General features: G+C 42.8%; 1 protein-coding gene across 14 annotated transcripts in view; it reads right to left on the bottom strand.

The window, feature by feature from the left end:
* The window catches only part of LOC306762502 (uncharacterized protein), an 82,457-nt gene extending 74,407 nt beyond the window's left edge, over positions 1-8,050 (bottom strand). For 11 of the 14 annotated variants that reach the window (XR_013771501.1, XM_079248997.1, XM_079248999.1 and 8 more), the window contains exons 1-2: positions 8,018-8,038; positions 347-382 (exon numbers count right to left, since the gene is read on the bottom strand). Coding sequence is in view for 13 of the 14 variants with exons in the window: in XM_079248997.1 (XP_079105123.1) it covers positions 347-367 (21 nt within the window). In the remaining variant the exon portion in view is untranslated. Of the gene's footprint in view, positions 1-346; positions 383-8,017 lie in introns of all 14 variants that reach the window. The other 3 variants (XM_079248992.1, XM_079248990.1, XM_079248991.1) reach the window with 1 other exon arrangement.
* Between the last annotated feature and the right edge of the window lie 13,916 nt (positions 8,051-21,966).

Below are 21,966 nucleotides of genomic sequence, written 5' to 3'. Positions count from 1 at the left end.
CCTGATGGCACGGCCACATTTCAAGACGACAGTACCAGGATTCATGGGGCTCAGACTGGCCACCACAGAATCCAGAACAGAGTACTTTGGACTTGGAGAAGTAATCTGTTTGCTATGATTGATAAAGTTAGACTGGTGCAGAAAGAGGCTAATTGAACATTAATTGGCATCACTGTGTACTTAATGATCTGTGATTAAGAAGTCTGACTCTACGCATTGAGCTGAGGAACCTGAACCATCAGTTAACTGGAGTTCATCTGTTACAGTGCTTGTTTACTTCTGGTTTTGCTGTGATCAGTTTTGTAAAAGACTGTAAATATAACCATAGTACTCCAAAACCACTCACCATTCTTCCTGGAATTCCCATACTTCCTTTGTCACCCTATTGACCAGTACAGATCCAGAAGGAATAGGGATTAGTTACATGGTGAAGCCGTCTCCAACTCTTAAAGGGATACCGTGATATTTAGACTTCCAGGCTTTTTGGCATTTACAGGTCCAATCTCTTTGCTTTTTATTGGAGCAACAGCCAATGTCCCAGCTGCTGTCAGTCCCACTTTACTGTTAGCCGTGTCAAAAGTCATGTCATGCAAGACTTCAAAGTCCACTTATCATGGTATCCCTTTAAGGCACAGAACCATTGGTGTTAGTGGGATGAACATGCCATGCATAATGGTGAGACAAGCACATGGAAGGGAAAATACAGCCACACATCTTCCTCTGATGCAGGGTTAGTGTTCAAACCTGTCTGCTTCTTGCATCAGAGTAACCTTCATGTACAAACACCTTATCTGCTTCAGTCTGTTCCCACCAAACACACAAAGTAAAGGAGAAACAATGGTGTTAGCTCTGTGACCAACTTAGTGAAGTTGTCTTGCTGTCTTTATCAACGTCCTCAACAACACGCTTCCGTCAGAGACTATCAGAAGAAACGCCACCGATGAGAAGCTCCTGGATCTGGATTGGTTTTTACGTCTTCATTAGCTGAATAATAAAACACACACTTCAGCTTCTTCCTGCTTTTCCAGCAGCTTTTTTCTTTCTTCCTGTTTTCAGTGATAATCACGTCCATCCTTGATAAAAGCTCATCTGACTGATGTGTGTGACAGGACTTTCCTCCATGTCCAGCCTCTGCTCGGGCTCCTACAGGCCTGTCAGACGACAGCATGATTCATTTGTCCCCTGATATCAGACAGACATCAGACATGACTCAAACAAACCAATCAGTTTATGTCCTGCTTTACCTTTGACATCACAAGCCATCTCCTGCACACACTTCTTGTGTTTTAACTGATTCTGAACAAAAACTGGCTTCATGTGCTTCTATCTCTGGCGCAGTTTGTGATGTAAAGTCTCTCGCGCTGACGCTGCGCTGGTTGAAGCCCTGTCCAAGGTCCTGATATAAAGCCAGGCTGTTGCATCCCTAGATGTGGATTTCATCCCCAGCTGCTGCTTCCATGCAGGACTGAGGGTGATTATTCAGCACAAAGTAAAAGCATCACTACAGCAGGTCTGAGAGTTTTGCAAAACAGCCTTCAGGTCATCCTGGCCCGCACCATAGTTTAAACTGAATTTGCTGGGACCTTGTGAGAAACTCATTTTAAAACTCTTAAAATGACCAAATTCCATCGTTTTCCCTGCAATCGGTTGTGGTTTCTGTGATTGTCATCTGTGTCATTCTTCGCTGTGCATCTTATTTTAATATAAAGCCGACACACAACATGACATTCAGCTGTGGATCAGACCTATAGACACCCCCCCTTGGCTATTTATCACAGTGCGACTCTGCTCTGAGCTGGCGTTAGGAAGGAATGAATACAGAATGTGCAGACAGACATTCAGAGACAGAATTAAAGTCCTTCACCTGGACCTGTGAAATGTCAGGCACAACGGTGCCACCAAGAAAAAGATGTGTGACGGTTGCACTTCAGAGCGCCGAATGGCCAGACCGTGCAAGATGTGTGCGTGACCGCGACGGTGCGAGGTGACGAGAATGCGCAGAACGACCGCAGTGAACAGAGAGCAGGATGAGTATTTACATGATAGAGGAAATCATTTTGGATTTAAAATGGGAACAAACCAGCAACTTACTTTGGAAGTTTAATTCTGAACTGAATGTAATTTGGAATTGTCAGTTTAATATGGGTCATTTTTCATCTTTAAAGTGGATTAAAATTTTCTCCCAAATTAAAGTGGAATTAAAAAGTGGCCGATATGAAACGGTGGACGACATCCTGCTCCCACTGAAAGAGCTGTTGCAGTGCTGCAGCGTTGCAGGAGAAGACAAACTAAATTTGTTTTTATAATTACAAAAAAAACAACAACAATGTGCTGATGAGATGAACCACATTGAAGAAGGTCAGAACCAAGCAGCAACCTCCAGCGGTTAAAAGTGAAGCCTATGCAGAAGTGCATAAAACTGCAGTTCCTCCTTCATCCACTAGGGGCTCCAAAACAGAACTCATCCCCATAGACTCCCATGTTAAAAAGGCCAACTTCACAGCAGAAATAAACAGCCTGGTTCAAAAATCTATTTTATGTTTAATAGGTCAGGTTTACCTTCATGACAACTGTGGGGGGAGTGAATTTTTTTTCTAACTCGCCCATTTAAAAGTCAATTAATCTCGAAGTTTGGCATATTTAGGGGCGTGTCCTTTTGATCGACAGGTACCAATTGCCGGCTTCAAGTAAGAAGAACGTAGAACAACCGCGGTTTTAAGCTGTTATCTCCGGGTTAGTTCATTTAGCTTCATTTAGAACAACCGCGGTTTTTAGTCGGTTAACAACGTGACTTAGCTTTAGCTCGCTTACCTCCGTTAGCTTGTTAGCTCCTGTTATCTCCGGGTTAGCTCGGTTAGCTCTTAGCTACAGAAAGCTCGGAGATCGCTTAATGTCAATCATCACCATGACGCTCCAAGACCCCCTCTCAGCTCCACCTCTTTGCCCATATTTGTATATTCCGGGTGAGACGACACACATGACGCTGCCAAGATGGCGATGGTAGGAGCCGCCCACCGAGCTTCAATTCAGCTCTTCAGAAACCTACGGGTAACGTCATGGAGGCTCCGCCCATCTCCCTTAAACAGTCTATGGTCAGAACATGTGACGACATCTCATGATGATCAGCGAAGAACAATCAAATAAGGTCTCTTTCTTTTTATTTTTGCTGCTGTAACAAGTTGCAGCTTCACTGATGAAGGCTGAAAAGATCTAACGAATTTATATTACCACAGTAAAGAAAATATTTTCAGTAATTTCACAAGAAAAAGAAGAAAACATTAAAAATAATCGCACATTTTTTTTGCCAGAGCTGCTACAAAATCCGGACTTTTAGGTGGAAAGAAAGGCAGTGAAATCCTGGAGGGACTGATGGATTCAGAATGTGGTTCTGATGGGAATTATCACGTCGCCAGTTTCAGCCTCTCCTTATCGGCTCCTTGTTAAATCCAGGATAGAAACTCTTCGCCTCGCGTATAAAAGATCAAACTAAATATAAAACCAAAATCCTTTGGATCTTAAAGATGTCAGATTGACCCAAAGTGTACTTCCCTCCCAGACAGCAGGTTTACTGGTGGTTCTACTGGGAGGCAGAGGGGAAGGGGTAGCTCAGTGGTTACAGAGGTGGGCTTGAGTCTGGAAGACCTGGTCCCAAAGTCCCCGGTCTGGTAGCAAAGGTAAATGAGTGAAGGGCGCCGAGCACGGCCCGTAACGCCTCAACTGCTCACCGGGCGCTAAAATATGGCAACCCAGGGCGTCCTAGTAAATCTACTAGAGATGGGTAAAATGCAGGTCGTAATTCCCCATTTGGGATCAATAAAGTAAAAATGACTTATTATTATTGTTATTATTGGAGCCTTCAGTTATGAGACCCCCCCTATGGAACCAGGTCCCAGGCAGACAACCTGTGCACCTTTATGGGTCGGTTTAGGTATATATGTTGATGAATTGGTTTATATGAACACAGTTATTAACAGGAATAATGAGGTTTGTTGTAACCTGATTATTACAAATTGGCTTGTATTGATTATGTCTGTAAAGCGACTTTAGATGACTTTGTTGTGAATTGATGCGTTAAAAACTAAAACTATTAAACAGAATCAGAAGTGATTTGATTGGTCAACACGGTTAGAAAAGCTCTGCATAAAATACGCATCATATGTGTGGATAAAGTGGTTCACATGTCTGTAAATCATGTAATATGTCTGTGAAACCTCAGCGGGTCTCAGCGGACTAAAGTCTGCTGGTTTTGTGGCTTTCTGGGTCTGCAGGTGAGATGTTTCCATCAGAAAGTCTGAGCTAAGCTCGCTTCTGTAGAGCCGAGTACAGCAACCTGGTCATCACAGCAACCTGGTCGTCACAGCAACCTGGTCGTCTCAGCATCCTGGTCGTCTCAGCATCCTGGTTGTCTTGGCAACCAGGTCGTCTCAGCATCCTGGTCGTCTCAGCATCCTGGTTGTCTTGGCAACCTGGTCATCTCAGCAACCTGGTCGTCTCAGCATCCTGGTTGTCACAGCAACCTGGTTGTCTCAGCAACCTAGTTGTCTTGGCAACCTGGTCTTTTCAGCAACCTGGTTGTCTTGGCAACCTGGCTGTCTCGGCAACCTGGTCGTCACAGCAACCTGGTTGTCTCAGCAACCTGGTCGTCCCAGCAACATGGTTGTCTCAGCAACCTGGTTGTATCTGCAACCTGGTCGTCACGGCATCCTGGTCGTCACAGCAACCTGGTTGTCTCAGCAACCTGGTCGTCACAGCAACCAGGTCGTTTCAGCAACCTGGTCGTCACAGCAACCTGGTTGTCACAGCAACCTGGTTGTCTCAGCAACCTGGTCGTCACAGCAACCTGGTCGTCTCAGCATCCTGGTTGTCTTGGCAACCTGGTTGTCTCAGCCACCTGGTCATCTCAGTAACCTGGTTGTCTTGGCAACCTGGTCTTTTCAGCAACCTGGTTGTCTTGGCAACCTGGGTGTCTCAGTAACATGGTCGTAACAGCAACGCCACGCAGAGCCGAAGCCAATAACAACACGTCCTCATTCAACATGGTATCGAGTGCCAACGAAACATTTTCACACTGCATTCAGAGCCAGATGTTAGCAGCTGTTGACGGGTTTTACCAGCATACGAAGGCCTCTGCACATCTTGCACACTGTCATGTGATATTCCGATTAATAAAGCCTCGATGGTCCTGTGTGCGTTGGTGTATCACCACACACTTCTGCACATGTAAAAACACACCTCAGGACTTGAGCTGACACACTCACGGCACTCCGAAGGATTTTTGCAGGTCCTTGGTGGTGTCTGTCAGGGAGTTCCAGCCTTAATGAGCCTTAGCTGGACCAGACCCGTACAGAGCCTACTAAACCAGTCCCAGTCTGTATCCACCTTCAGTATGGCAGCTACTGGTAAACAGATGAGTGACTCTATATATCATGTTAGCTTTTATAGATCATGAATGAGTTATTATTCTGTTATTAGTGGCAGCCCCCAAAATGCTCCGCTGTTACGTGGAAGTGCATTCCACCTGCATAAGTTATGTGTTTTGGTAACAAGAGGAGGGAGCGGCGTGTTTATAATCCATCCATCACAACAGAACCGTCAGCCCGCTTCGCTTGCTCTGATCTAACATGTGCTGTTCTGAAATAACCACATTCAACAAAAACACAGCTTCTTGATTTTCCCTGCTTGAAGATCCTCCTTCCAGAAACCACATCCTCACGCCGTCATTAAACCCAAGACCGCTCAAGAAGTTATTTCCCCCAGCTTGTTGCGTGTAATCTATCACGTAGGGAGAAGCAGCCGCTTGGACCGAAACGTTTACTTCAACATGGGGGTGTTCTCCATCACTGGTTTGCTGCTTTAGGTGGGAGGGGGCAGATTCTGGATGGGTCAGGTGAACTGTCACCATGATGGAAACCATACAGTGTGGGTGTGTGCTGGCAAGAAAATGAAGGGTGGAGACAAAACAGAAGCATGTTGCTTAAGAGTGATGAGTAGAGCTCTGCAGCTGGAGGTGCTGAACGGTCCTGAGCCAAACTCAGGGCCAAATGGATCAATCTGATCCTGGTCCACAGCCAGGGACACGTGTCATAATGGGGGCTGCCCACCTGAGACGTGTCAAGGTGTGTTTAATCTCCTACTTTTGACATGATTTAACCCTGAAAAGCCAAACGTGTCTTGTGTCTGTGATGGACTGGTGACCAGTTCAGGACGTACCCTGCCTCTTGCCCAGTGATTGCTGGGATAGGCTCCACCTCTCCATGACCCTTCAGCAGAACAAGCGGTGAAGAAAAGGGAGGGATTGATTCATATTTGATACAGTTTCTGAGACGTTTTTCATCACTTTTTGTTCAAAACTTTGCTCAAAACTCTGAATAATGTTTCAAGGTGAAAGGTTTGGAAAGTGGGCTGATCCAACCAAATCCTGTTTATTTCAATGAGAGAATAAGACTCGGTTTTAATGAATTAGGTGAATACAGTAAGGTTTTTGGAAAGCAAAAGTCATCACACACATGACCAACACTTATGTTCTGATATTATTTGGGAGTGGAGTTGAAGCTGTGGGGGGAGTGAGCTGCAGAAAGTCACAACAAAGCGATAAAATGTGCTGCTCACTGCACTCGCACACAAAACAAAAAGCTCCTGATCTCTGCCACACTGCTTTAATACGGTCCGCTGTTTCCTCTCTACCTTCCAGATCGGATCAGATCAAACTGACCTTTCTGATTATGCTGACCCTTATCCATCCCATGATGCACTGGGCTCCTCTCTGCTCTCTTTTCTCTCCATGCAGAAACATCTGACTTTGTTGTCATTCATTCATGTTTGTCTTCTTTCTCAGATCCTGTTTAGTTATTCTGCAGGATGACTGGATGGCTATCCTTCCTGGTTCTGGTTCTAATGGTGGTTTTCCTCTCCACCGTCTCTTCCTGCACCTCAGGATGGAGGATAAATTTTCTCAGCAACGTCATCATTTTTATGAACTGGTTTATATGAATACAGTTAATACAAATTGGACTAATTTCCAATTTATATGTGTGATGGATTTATTTGCACCATATCTGTAAGAGATTACTTTGTTGCTGCATAATTTTAAATTAAATTAAATTAAATTAAATTAAATTAAATTAAATTAAATTAAATTAAATTAAATTAAATTAAATTAAATTAAATATTCAGATTCCTTTCAACTGAACACACAGCTGCATTCATTTCTGACAATTAAGTTTGACTTCTTTCTCCCTGATGGACGTCCTCTGCAGCTGAGTGATAAACTGCTTGCTTGCGTAGCCACCGTAGTACCAAAAGAAGAACCTGACATCCGATATGACCACCAGCTCATGGATACTTCTAAGTTTTGTAAGCAAGTAGCCAGTAGTTCCACTGACGTAGCAGCATTTCTGATATCTGACAAACATGACCAGAGCAGAAATCACAGAATGAATCTGATAACTAACTTCACATCCACGTCGCATGTATCTGAAGACATCGGACATGGAAAACAAACTGTTAACAGGTGAAGTACAGGGTGTCATGAATTAGGAAATACGCTGCAAACGCTTCTGTAATCTAAATGCAGTTTCTGGCCATAACATTTCTGATATTAAGGCAAGGTTATGCAACTCAGGACAAACATGTCAGTTCAGAGATTATGGTGCAAAATTCCTTTATATGGCCCACATAAATCTTTTGTAGATTTGGGTTTTGGGCGGCATGCCGGTGGACTACTCTGCACCATCAACTTTAAGCACTTTCAGTCTAGAACACATCTATCTCTCAACATGAAAGTGTTTTCTTTTAATAAGTTGCACAACCTCACTTTAATCAATGCAGCAGTTTAAAAGCTATGCATGTGTTATGATGTGGATTAAATGTGGAGAAAACCGTCCCAGAGACAGAGATGAAAGGCATGTTATCCAAACAGAAGCGGCACTACTCAGCAGAGAACAGAGAGATCACTATTCACCCATGCAAATTCTGCACAAAGAAACACACAGACAGTTAAAGTTAAAAAGACGGTTACCGGAAAGCCTGCTCGTCCAGGAGGACCCTGAAAAAGGGGTGCAAAAAGTTGGTAAAAAAAAGGAAAGAATTCATTTTACAGACAGTAAAAGATAGCTTCGCTGAACCAGGCCAAGATAAAATCAGTGGGAGACAACACATGAATTAAAGCTTTTATTTTGGCCCATCTGTGACAGCAAACACCAGTAAAAGTAACCTGCTGGTTACCATGCAGTCTGTCAATTTTTTTAACACAGCCTGAATTTTCTGAACGTTTCTCATTACAAAGACTCATGCAAACATGGCTACTGGAAGACTAGATGCTTCGACTTGTTTCTATTCTGCATAAAAACCCCATTCAAACTTCCAAACTGACCCAACCCATCCTGAGTATACTGTTAATGCACCAATACACTGGAATAGTTTCCTCCGTCATGAAGAAATTACAAGTAGCTAGAGAACAATTCCTCTCAATCATGGGTGGTACTACAGATAGGAAGGAGCACATTGTCGTCAAGTGTATTTTGTTTCCAGAGAGCGAGCGGAACTAAATAGAACAGCTCTTAAATAAAGGACAACACTAATTGGGAGGAAATGAAGGAAGTCTTAACTGCTGAAGCTCTGACACTTCACCTAGCAGGATGGGAACGGCTTGCTCTGAATCCTGCTGTTTTATCAATATTCCTGTATCAGGATGAGGAGTTCAGGTTCAGTTATTATTTGTAAGCTAGAGTTGGACCATTTGTTTAGCTTTTCACCCAACGTACGCTAAAATAGTCTGATGTTATTTCAGCATGACAGACACCTGTTCCATTGATGGAGGAAGTTCCTTCTGATTGGGACTGGATGAAAAGGTGATGGTGACTTGTGAACGCTCGTCTGGGCAGCTAACTAATGTTGATATCAAACAGAACAAACATGATGTCCTGGAGTTGGACATCAGCTCATGCATGTATGCACACCAGAATCAGATATAGAATAAGAAGGTTGACAAACAACCATAGCAAAGACTACAACAAGTTATCTCTGAAGCTGTTCAGTGAAGCTGATGGTGTCTAGAAACTAGCATGAATGCTACTGGTTGCTGCTGGTCCTTTCACTCTGCCCAGTCTAAAAACCAGCGCATGGGAGACAGGGGAACAGCCGCCCTAATTCCAGAACAGGAAAGAGTTGGTGAGCAGCCGATAGCATTGACCTGAATTCTGCTTGTTGCTTTTAGCCTCTCTTGCCCTGTATGTGATTGGCAGCTAGTGGCTAGCACCTGCTAGCTTCCGGGGAACAGGCACCATCTGTCTTGGATGACACAAAGTGGACAAAGTAGATGAGCAGGTCTAAATGTTACTGGTTGGTGTCGGTCTTTCTTGTTCTATGTAGCTTACAGCTACCTTCTGCTGGCCTAAAGGAAACAGCTGCCATGTGTCCCAGACAGGACTGAGTGGGTCAGCACCTGATGGCCGCTGAGAATCTGTCTGAATCGGCCTTTGAGGTGTTACGCTGACAGGCCTGCTGATTTTCAGGTTGCTCTCAGTCCTGAAATACAGGTGAATAGGGGGTCCTTAATGTCTGTTCACACTACGCTGTAGGCTATATCACAGAAACTATAACAGTCGAATAGGGGGTCTATAGGACGTTTGACAAACCTAAATGTATGTTCACAATAAGCTGTAGGCTATATCAGAGGAACTATGCATATTAATGCAAAGATCAGCCAAAGAGTGAGGTGCAGAGGGAGTGTACTGAGCTTACTGAGAGAGATAAGAAGAATTACTTACTGTAATACATTGATTTGATTGTTTCACTGTAAACAGACTTAAAATCTAGCTGGGTATACTGCACAATAAATTCTAGACTGAATATTGGCAGCATTTATGTTTGCAACAGAGCATGTCGTCTAGAGAGTAGTTACTCTTGTCATGGCAAACAATGAAGAGACAGATATCCTACAGCAACCACTTGTGCTCACATTCACACATAGGGAGAATTTAGCGTGGCCAATGCATGCCTATGGACGGTGGCAGGAAGATGGAGTACCCAGAGAGAACCAGCGCATACAAAGGGAGAGCATGCAAACTCCATACAGAAAGGCCACCATTCAGGTTAAAAAAAATGTGTACTATCTACATTAGTCCAAAATTCAGAGCTATTAGCTTAACATTCAAAGTAGTAAAACTGACTATGGCTTGTTGTTAGTCTTCTTTACAGGTAATACCCATAAAACCTGGAATTATCATCCACAGGGAGAGAAAACATTGGATGTGATATCTTAGAGACACAAATTTCGGTCACACTTATGCGACAACATTTGGGGCCTTTGTCAGCACCATTATTTCTACATATTTCAGACTGGTTAGACTGAGGCAACACAATGGTTTGGCTAGCACAGAAAAGGACTGTGATCACCTCTAACTTATGCAACTTCATTTCTAAAATATGTTCTCAAAGAAAGCAGTTCTGTGGATAAATGCATCTCTTCGACTTGCCATTGGGAGGCTGTGACTCTGCGTTTGTGTCCTGGTATCTGGTTAGTCATTTTCACAGCATTTTTGCTAAATCAAGCTATCAGGCTGTGACAGGGCGGTGCATGACGGTGCAATGCCAGGTGCTGAGTGCAAACATGCGGCACCTATATGCCGGCCCATCAGCCACTGCCTCTCTAGGGATTGTCTGCAGGGGTCAGAGGTCACCCTGTGCCGGAAGAAACCCTTCACTTGAATTACACAGTAACCCTCCAACATGTGGCTCCCATTTGGCAAAGTGCTGCTGGATGAATGGAAAGGTAGGGAGGGGGTTAGTGGGTGAGGGGTACTTTTGCCAATTGTACGTGGGATGTATGGTCTCCTGGGTACTTCTCTGCTCAATAAGAAGTGATTTGGGGTGTATAACAGAGAGGTTTAATTTACTCCATTCTCCATTTTTACTGGTGTTATTTTAGCCAGAAGCCGTGTGTCACTACAGCTGAACTTGGACGCATACACACAAAACCAACACTAGAAACTGATCTTCAGTGGATAAGACTACCATATTTTAGGCTCAGTTAAATATTTGTTTCCAGGGACATCTTTGGGCTTATGACTGACAGCTTGCTGGAGGTCCCTCTTGGTCTTTTGACATGTAGAAGGATTGTGATTCCTGCAAGATTCTTAAATGATATGAATATTTTTATACACACTGGATCCTACAGCTGTGACGTTGCCAAGCAACAGCCGTGTTCTTCTAGATTTACAAAAGGATAACAATGAGACAGTTTTAGAAGCTGGTGGTCATAGTTACGGCAGGTTACTGATCTAATTGCCAGCAAACATTGTTAGTATTGTGAGAGACCAGTAATCTGGCTAGGCTATGTGCTATCGGTGCTGTGCTAGCTGAGAAGGGAAGCGGACTCCTGTGAAACGGACTCCAAAGTGAAGACTGGCTGGATAATTCAGCTTTGCAATGTGATATTTCCTCCACTGACTTAATATTGCATACTAACCACCCAGAGATCACTTCAGATGGAACTGATTTGTTCTTGTAAAAACTGTTTCTTTGCAGATCAAATTGATCTTAAAAGGGAGAAGCTGATTGGTCGTGGGATTTCTCATTTTCAATCAGATAAAAATAAAAAACAGTAATTTCATTCTATCAGCTGCAGGTTCTGGAATTGTTAAACCCATTGTGGAGACCTGGACTTGCTCTGGTTACTGGTTACAGAAAGAAGGTTCTGCTTCTGAGCCTGCTGGTCTACTGGAGCCTCCTCATATAGTGCTTGCCTGGATTTTCTTAAAGACCTTATATCTCCTCGCCCAGTCACAAATGATTATATCCATAACTTCCATAGTCATGAACATGCAGTATGAGGTCCTTGTTAGCAATAAATAATGTGTGGCTGACCTGACCAGCGTCTACCAGGCCTTCCTTCCAGCTGGGATAAACTCCAACCCAAAATAAATTAAACAGAAATACTCAGACCCCAATGAGAAGAAAGTCCAACACAAAAGAGGAATTGTGAACTACATCCTCCTGTCTGACTTCATTTTCCTTAAAATCTCCATTGTAGGAACTATTCCTCAAATTTTCCAGGGAGGGATATTTGGCAGACTTGGAAAAAAAAGTGACACGGCTGTACAAAAGTCCGACCAGTAGCGAGCAGATGTTTAGAGCTTTGCTCCTACTTCATGCCGAACTGAGTCAGGAGGTGTTCTGTTTACTGAATTCTTCATCCCAAGTTAATAATATGATTCATTTTGTCCTCTACAGAGCCTAATGAAGCTGAAACCGACTGCATGCCTCAGTGGGCGGGTGGCAAGATGCACTGCAGGCGGGCCACAATCCAGGTCAGCCGTTAAAGAAGAAATACACACAGAAAGTAGAAGAAAACCCAGCAAACCAACAGAATCAAAGCCAGAACCCTTTTTTCTGTAAAAACTACACTCTCATTCAGTGTTCCACGAACCATTTATGTGTTTTCATTAACCACTGTGTGGACAATAGAAATCCACAGAGTGTGCTTAAACTGTTTGGTTGTTAAGAATAAAATAAGGAACATAGCCGAGTTATGACAGATCAGCACTGCAACCACACAGGGCAACACTGCACAATGTCAGGGACATATATAGGAAATCCTCCAGGACTCTTCTCAGTCGTTTGCTTCACACCAAAATGCAAAAATAAATTGTTTTTAGTCACTTTACCACATGCAGGTCATCTGGTCTACTTACTGGAGGTCCTGCAAGACAAAAAGAGAGACAAAAGGTCAAATTAGATGAGAGTTTAACAAGACACAACACAGAGTTTGTTTTAATATCTAAAATGTGCTGTTCTTGTCTGTTGTCTGCTTTCTAAGCAGTTTGAGGCTTCTACAATTACCTGCTTGGTAAACCAGTCAGGATTCCTGATCTAAACTGGCTCTTCCCCTAACTTATCCCCCTCATAGAGCCACGCACTTTTTCAAACAAATATCAGTTTCAGCACAAATCACTTTCAGCAGTTTTTATTCTGAGAAGCTCAAGGCGACGTCCCTGAGGACCACCGCAGTGAGTCCTGATGATTGACAGCATTTCACCGGCCTGGAAGCCTCTGAGACACTCTAACTGGCAACCTTTCCTGGTTGGATAAGGCGTCATCATAAACAGCATGTCCAGCATACCCAGTACATGCTACCATTAAAACAAACAAACAAACAAGAAGACCCTGTCATTTGTTGGGCGAAGGAGTTAGTAACACTTCATACAAGGAAGCATGGTGGTGGGAGTGTTATGATCCGGGCTCGCTCTGCAGCCTCAGGTTGATAAGGGCAGAGCAGAGAAGAAAATCTGAAACTGGAAATCCATGTCGCAAAGCTTGCTGACCCAGATCAGATAACAGCTTTAAGTAGATCATCCAGTCCACATGGTCATGTGAATAATCTGAGGATCCAGAAATCAGACAGAGATCAGAAGGTTTGGTGTGCATGTAAACATGTTTATGGAGTGCAGACCAAAGTGTTTTACAGAGCAATCCCATCAGAACAGTCCTGGTGGGTGGACTTCCTTTGGACCGAAGGAACCCGACCGCCGGGTCAACGTTGCAGTTACAATAACCGCTCGCTAGGGGGCGAACTTCTCTAGCATGACAGAAATCTGGCTCATATGTGGCTGGGACGGAAAACGTTTGTTTACCACCAGTAAACAACAGAGCGTCAATAAAGTTCTGCAGTCTGCTTTCTGGTTTCACTCTGCTGTTCAGAGCTGATCCGGAAGCTGTCCAGTATGAGCAGCACGTCTGTCCCTGTCACCGCTTCCGAATGGTCCATGTGCTGTCATACTGGAAGAGGACAAAACCAGAGACTTGTCTCTGGTCCAAAGTATGAACGAGTTTTAACTCTACTCCAAATGAAGCGTGCTCTCCGTGGAAGCAAACACGGATCCGTTTAAAATGGACCAAACAGCAGCAGCAGCGTGACTCAGTCACATGCGAGTCCATCTGTCCGACAAGTAAACCTTGGCTGAAAGTGTCTCACGCAACAGGACAATCACTCCAAACACGGCAGCAGATCCACAACAGAAGGACTGAAACTGCGAAGAGCCGCGGCGTTGACATGATCCAATCGAAGTCCAGATCTCAGTCTGGCAGAACTGTGCAGAAACCAACGCTGCTAGGAGTACAGAACTGCTGCAATGCTGGAGGAAAAAATCCCTCTAAAAGACGGGAATGTCTCATCACATCATGCAGGAAGTAAGTTACTGGAGCTAAACGTGAGTCTAAGAGTTACTGAATCAGAATCCACATGGGGCCTTCATATTTAATAATAATGGTCATATTTCTGTTTTTTTCCTTCAGTCTGCCCTTTATCTTCTTCCACAGGCTTGTATTTCACATAAGTAGACGATGGATGAGTCTGCACAGCGAAGGGAAGACGAATCCCACTCAGACAGTAAACCGAGGGATTTGTTTTGACATTTCACATTCGAGAGATTCCCATTAGCCGTGTTTGCCACCTCGCTGTAACTGACGCAACGGCGTCTTTATTGACGCTGGAACTGATTCTGTCAGGTGGCTCCTGGTTCTGTTAATGCTCTTTCATAAAGGTCAGGAGGAAGCCTGCTGGTTTTATAATGGGCTTATTGGGAGTCAGATTGGTCCTGGCTCTCCATCCCTTTCATATGTTTTTGATGAGAACATCTGAGCCTGATATAGTTTAAAAAACAAGTCCGATTTTTCTCTTAATAACTAACTACACAATAAATTCAGTTGATAATTGAGTATTTTTATAAGATATAATGAATTTATATAAACAGAGTTCAAGCATGTTTAAACCCTGAATGATACAAATAACTAAATGAGTTATTTTTACTTACAGATGTTGATCCTCCCAACATCTGACTTAACCCTGCTCTCCTTCTCTCTGTCGGGTTTTTATGGTTGGATAGTTTCTTTATCCAGGTTTCAGTCTCGTGCTTTCATCAGCTGCATCTCCTCCGTCAGAGCTCAACTCAGTTTGTCAAACATGCAAATAACTGGATGGACACGCCTGGGAAGCCATGTCTCTGGTGTGTCCCCAACGCAACTGGTGTCAGATCTAGACCGTCTAACCTTCACCTGCGTGGACAACCTTCATCTGCAACCTGAAAATGAAGCTTGTCATAATTAACACATTAGATTTAAAATCTGCCTGGAAAATTTCCCACTTTTAAAACTCTAGAAGTTGACGATGGACTGCATTTTGGAAATGATCTTCCAACACCTTCTCAAAGATCACCGCAGATGTCTTTAGTCCTTGGCGTCATGTTATCTCATCTCTTTGTTTGCAGTTTGATAGGATGCGAGCTCCTCTGTGTTTAAGAACTTTCTGGTTTGTCCTGATTCTGAGTTTGGATTTTGGTTTGTTCTGATCCATAAAACCTTTAATGAACCATTTAAAGGTCAATAAAACCTTGAATATTGTCTGACTGTATTAAACTGCTGAGTAAAGTTCAGATAAACAGCTGAAGCTCTGAGTGATGATCAGAACATGTGATCAGCTTCCTTTAACAGAGGAAAAGACTCATTTTAGCAGGGAGGGGTGAATATGATATATGATTGCTTTTCCAGCCCAAAGGATGATTTTTTTTTCCCCCCCAGAAATACCAGAAATAACCACTTAATGCAGTCAGGTTTAGACCCCCTCCCTCCAGACCTGAGCATTATTCTCTTTTCCTGTTAGTTTTAAAGGTGTGGCTCGCAAAGCAATTGGATCATTTCGTGCTGCTTGCTGCCTGTAATACTGATTTTATCACACAGACCAGTGGTCGAAAATGCAAAAAAAAAAACAAAAAACAACACACTTCTATACTCACACGGCTTTCTTAGTCTTTTATATGTAAAGTCTGAAAAACTATTCCACCACAAAACATTTATTATACATATAGCCCTTATTATGGAACATTTTTGTTATTTGGAAATCCATCCATCCATGCATTCATACACACACACACACATACACATATATATAAAAAAATATATATATATATACATATACATATATATATATATATATATATATATATATATATATATATATATATATATATATATATATATATATATATATATATATGCAAAGCAAAGGAACATTAAATTTTTATGCTATTTTGATTCCTGTCGTACATCATATACGATGCTATTCGCACATTATACACAATAATTATACACTTGCAATCATTTAATTTGTGACATTTCTCTCTGGAGACGGGAAGTGAGCGATGTATTCTCAGCCACAGCAGTTGTGATCCATGAAAAGTCAGCCTGAGTGAGAAGGGCCAAACATGGCAGCCAGATTCCTGTTGCATTCTGGGCCTGCCATCACATCCTGTTGGCTGGACCCTCTCACCTAGGGGACATACTGCGAATCACCTTGATCCAAAGGCACTTTGGGAGACATGGGGGGATGTGGGTTCAAATATAGCAAATGAAGTGGCGCCTGATGAGAGGCCTCTGGGGCAACAGCATACAAGCAGCAAGCGATGGGCACAACATGAAACAAACTTTCTACTCATAAACACTCGTACACTCACGGAAAGGGAATTTACTTGACTGCATTGATGTCATGTAGTCCAAGCCCTCTTGTCTGCTGGGATTAATGCTGTCTATCGCTGACACCTGTTGTTTATGCTTATGTAAGAGCTGCGGCCGGAAATGGACATCTAATCTTTCATGCCATCATGCAAAATGCCGTGTTCCCCTTTCCTCGCATCTATTTGAGTCATTCATTTACCCAACACTCATCGGCGCATGTGCTCATGACAGCTGGACGGATCTCTGGGACGTTTTCACAGCAAATGGTCTACGGTAAAAATCTTATTCTATTAACTGTGAACAAGCTGGTGCCACTGCAAAAACAGCATAGATCTCTGCTGAATTCAGCCCCAGTAAAGTCATCTTTACACACAGCTTACTGCACCGCTGTGTTTCACAGTGTAGACTGGTCAGGCAGGAAGGTGGACTGCCCCCTCTAGACCATCTCTGTCCCAGCAGATGGATCCAGGAATAACGTGTGGAATTTCAGTTCTCTAAATATCCAGATATGAGAACCCAGCACAGCCTCCCCATCATCCTTGGCTGTCTATCAGATTCCCTGCGTCTCCGGTTGCCCTCGTAAACACACAGCAGTGATCGGTGCAAATGTGTTGGCTGTCAGGCTTCCATCTGGTGAGCAGCACCCAGAGACTGGAGGAAATATTTGGGAAATATGTGAGTCTACAGTGGAAGATGAATACGAGTTAGGACAGAAGAAAGAATTAAGACCCAGTTTAAGTCTGATAATGAACACTGAATCAATTTTGGAGTTTAATATCAATCAACGGAGCAACATTTACATACGCAGTGGTTAATTTATGCGTAAAAGATTCAAACAAATGGCAAGGATCTGGATTAACTTGGAAACTCTTCTAACATCAAGCTACTTCAGGTGTTTCCATAGACACGGCTCACACTAGCTTAAATTTACCGTGTTAATGTGAAGCTAAGCCAAGTTCCTTTTAAACTAACCAAACCAAATGAACAGTGAATAATAAATCAGGTAATCTCTTTCTAGCTGTGGATTACCTGCATTGATGAATCATTAAACACGACTGGTGTGTCATGTTGCAGCATAGCCAAGTTATCTGTACAGTGAGCACATGTCCTCCAACCTCACAGTGATGGTCAGAGGGCTAGTCACTAGTTATTCATGGTGTGTGACTTATGCACAGTGGGTTGGCTCTAAGACCCCAGTTTGCGTGTAGTAACCTGTTTGATTTGAGGATTAAACAACAAGGAGCCATGCATTACACGGTTATAATGTACGATGTGGAGTCCAGAACATTATGACGCACAGCGGAATGGTGTTTCCCCGTGAAGTGCATTATAACCATGTAATGTACAGATCTGAGTTGTTTAATTCACTTATACCGTGGTCCCACACAGTAAACATTTTTTTTTTAATTTTTTTATTTATTTTTTTTTTTTACTAAACTTGCTAATGCTAAAGTACAGAAAGTATTTTATGTTCGCCTCGACCTGCTTTTTATGCTAAATAACTGTGGTAAAGCTACAACTCCTTTCTCTCATTCGCCTGTCAAAAGCCAGCTGATCTTAATCAGTTAGTTAAAGCATTACCATGGTAATGCCTGTTACAGAGTGATATTACAGCAATTTAACTCGCCGGACTACATATGTGTATATATGACAATAACGCAGCCAGTTGGTATTACAATAATTGCTGACCATGGTATAATTACTGAGAATGATTGCATAAATGGTGATAGGTGTGGATGTTTTGCATTATTTAAATGGTAGTTTTGCATTTTTTGTATTTTGCAGCTAGCGAGTTTGGAGAGAAAGAGCTATGGAATTGGAAGTGCTGGCTGATGAAGACAACCAACACTTACATTTGAGTGCCACACAAAGATATGGGAGCAAATTTGTGGAAAAGTTAATACCATAGTTAAAATGATACAAACAGTGGATAAATATGATATGAAGACATAAGATGGTGAATAATAAAACGGCAGCAAATACAACAGGTGGGGAACGTAGGGGGGGTGTACAAGAAAACATGAATAAAAATGACAGGCCTTATTTATTGTTACTACAGATTCCTTAAACTGACCCACCTAAAAGGCAGCCCTATAAAAACTTACCAACATGCACCTTGAGGAACAGAAAACTGTTTGGTTTTTTTTTAGCATAAAAGACTCATGCACCTACACAAGATATTTTGCCACAACTTTGATAATTATGCTTTTATCATTCCAGACACACTGCATTTACAGTAAACAGGTGTGTTTGCAATTCCTGTTTGGATGCTCAGTGTCTGCAGGGGGCATCATTTGCTCTTGTTACTTTTGGAAATCCAGCTATTGAAAATGAAAGCCTTGTTTGGTCTCGGAGAATGACCCCCGAGTGTGTGGAAATCTTATAACAGTGACCATCTGGTGACACGTGGCATGGGGGGGGGGGGGGGGTCACTGTACGCTGGAGTGACCCAGGTGCAAAAGGGACAGACTTTCATCCTCATCTCAGACCAGTCTGAGTGTTGATATATTTTAAAAGAGTGTCATGTTTAGAATCAGTTTTGCTGTCTCTGCAGATCATATTAAATATTTAAAAAGGGAAAGACTTAAAGAAGGTGTGTCTGTGTGTGCATATTTTAACATCGCACTGCTGCACTTGTTTTAACATTTCCTCTCACTGACTCACAAAAAGTGACTTAAAGTCAACTTTCTGGAGTCCTTCGTAATGATCGAGGAAATCCTGAGCAGAAAACCAGTAAAGACAGTTAATCAGTCTAAATCCACATCATGGTGCAGCATAATTCTGTCTTTTAACAGGTCTTAAGCCACTGGTGTCTCCCACAATCACCATGTTTCCTGGCAGATGTCTGAAATCACTTAACTCAGACTATAAGGAACAAAGCTCCGTGCTACATGGCATCTTGCTGGGTAAACTGGGTTGCTACATCCTTTTCAAATGATATTTTGTGAAGCAGACAGGCTTCCTCATTAAGCAGCCTGATGAATTGTGCAGGTGGTGTGAGGTGAGTTGGAGATCTTTGTCTACGGTTTAAAGAACTCAATCGGCCCTGACGTCAGAAGCGTTCATTTACCGAAGAGTTGACGGGAAAGTGAAAAGCCTGTTTGGATTGTCAGCAGAGCACGTCCAATCACCTTCACAGCCAAGTATTAATCACTCCACCCGAAGCCAAAACCATTCAAATTAGCAGATTTTGAAGGGGTAACTCAATGTAAATTCACTTTCACACTTCATGGATTTTCAGCTGCAGTTGTGCAAACAGAGGAGGGGATTTACTGAGGGGAGTGGATCTATCAAAGGAGAAAACTGGGTGAACTTTTGCACTTCTCGCCGTCAGAGCCAGGGACAACGCCTCCACCTCTTATTTCAATCTGGAATAATCGTTGTCAATATTTCATTCCTTTTCACCGTTTATTGCAGAAACAACACCCCCACCTCTCCTGGCTGTAAACCGAGCAGGTTTCTCCATCTGGATTGAAGGGATTTAACACACGGTGAGGCTGGCACAATGCAGAAAGATAAAAACCTCCATTCCACCTCTGCTTTCACTGCAACCAGAACTAGCAGAATAATACATATTCTTTATAATATCAGATGCAGAGCCTACCGATAAATATTTAAAAAATAGATAAAGAATTGACTGAAGAATCTCAGCCTGCCGTGTGAAAATCATGCGGTTAAAAAAAAGAAGAAGCTTCCTTTTTTCCACCTTCATCCTCTGCATATTAACTACATACAGGACTAGTCTGCCGTTCCCGTGGCGCTCGTTCAGATCTGCAGCCTTGTAAAACATGAAGTCATCGTCTTAAAGCTGCTTGTGAATTCTTTGACTCCAACATAACCTGATGTCACATGATGAGAAAATGTCACATGTGAGGAAAATGAAGCACGCTGACGTGAAAAGACATTTTTTATGTAGCTGAAGAGCTTCTTGTAAATTCCAGAGCTTCTATTGCTTTGACTTCTGGACACAGGATGACCCTGCACATCAAGACAAATTTCCTACAGATCATCTGTTTTGACGAGGCCGGTTCCCAGCCAGCCGGTCTCATGCAGGAACCTCCATTTGCAACTAAAGTCTCTTTAGAACACAACAAAACCCGGGCTTTCGAGCCAAAATGCTTTGAGGGTTTGGCAAAAGCACATTGTTTACATGATGAAATATCCATATGCTCCCTGTTAAAGGAGCATTTAATTACGCTGGTCCTGCAGGATTACTGATGGATCACAACACAAAGAGGCTAAATAATAAACTGGATCTCGTCCCTGGCTCTTTAAAGTAACATCATTCCTGTAAGGAATGAGAAAAATGAATTAATACAGGTTGTTCTCAATGTACTTTGTGGGGGAAATGACTGTTTTTTCATCAGGCCTTGAAAGAAACACACACGCAACCAGAAAGCAAGAAAGCAACCCTCAGCATGGGATTAAATAATTACACAGCGGCTCGTAGAGCAGATCACCACAAAGACGACATTGTGTTTCTGCCAGAAAAACCACTATTAGCCTAACTCAATGGTTATTCCATCAAATTACAACCCAGATGAGGAAACAGAAAGGTTTCATGACACCTCATTTCAATCTGCAGGAGAAAACAAGCCTCTAAAAGCAAGCCATGGCAGAGAAATGCAGGTAAACATCATGGATTTGTGTAGCCCTTTAGTTTTCCCTCCACAGCTCCACCACAACACTGAACAGAAGCACCACGAGACGGTTTGGCCACATAAGTGCCTCCGTATCCTCAGGATCTGCAAAGGGAGCCAGCGTGGAAGTTAAATCCAGTCAAACACTTCCAGAGCTCTTCGGACATGAAATGCCAAAAAGCCAAAGACTTTCCAGTCTGCAGCGATCGCATGTGAAACATGAAACCTAAAAACTCCAAGTCTCTTTAGTCTGTAGAAGCTGAAGCTTTTTAACCACAGTCACCATCCAGGCACTGCTCCTGGTTGGACATTACCATCGCTTCAAGATCTCTGATTGGTGGAAAGTTTGACAGGAAGTGGCTTCATCATAATTTCTACATCATGTCTCAGCAACACAGTAGCGCAGGGGAGTCCAAAGGTCGGTCCTTGAGGACCACAATCCTGCAGGTTTTCCATGTATCCCTTTTCCAACACACCTGGCTCACATTAATTGGATCCAACAGCCAATGAAGTTCTGCTCAATCCGTGCGTTTACACGGGAGTTTTAATTCCTATTTAATTCCGAATAAAAGTTAATTCCACTTTAAACTGATGAATAACGACCATGTAAACACTTAATTCCTAATGCTAAGTTTTATTCGAAATTAAACTTAATTCCGATGTAAATGGATGGTTTATTCGCATTTTAATTCCGAACTATTTAATTCCTCTGTCATGTAAACCTTCATTCCACTCTAAGTTAATTCCAGTCGTTCTGAGCATGCTCGTTACCTTGTCCTGTCCCGATGACGCGCGTTGTTTTGCCTCCCGTGTTCGGTGG

This window comes from Telmatherina bonti (assembly GCF_933228915.1).
Source record: "Telmatherina bonti genome assembly, chromosome: 11".
NCBI lineage: Eukaryota > Metazoa > Chordata > Actinopteri > Atheriniformes > Telmatherinidae > Telmatherina > Telmatherina bonti.
The sequence above is the reverse complement of the archived record's forward strand: the minus strand, read 5'-3'. Positions and strand labels throughout refer to the sequence as shown.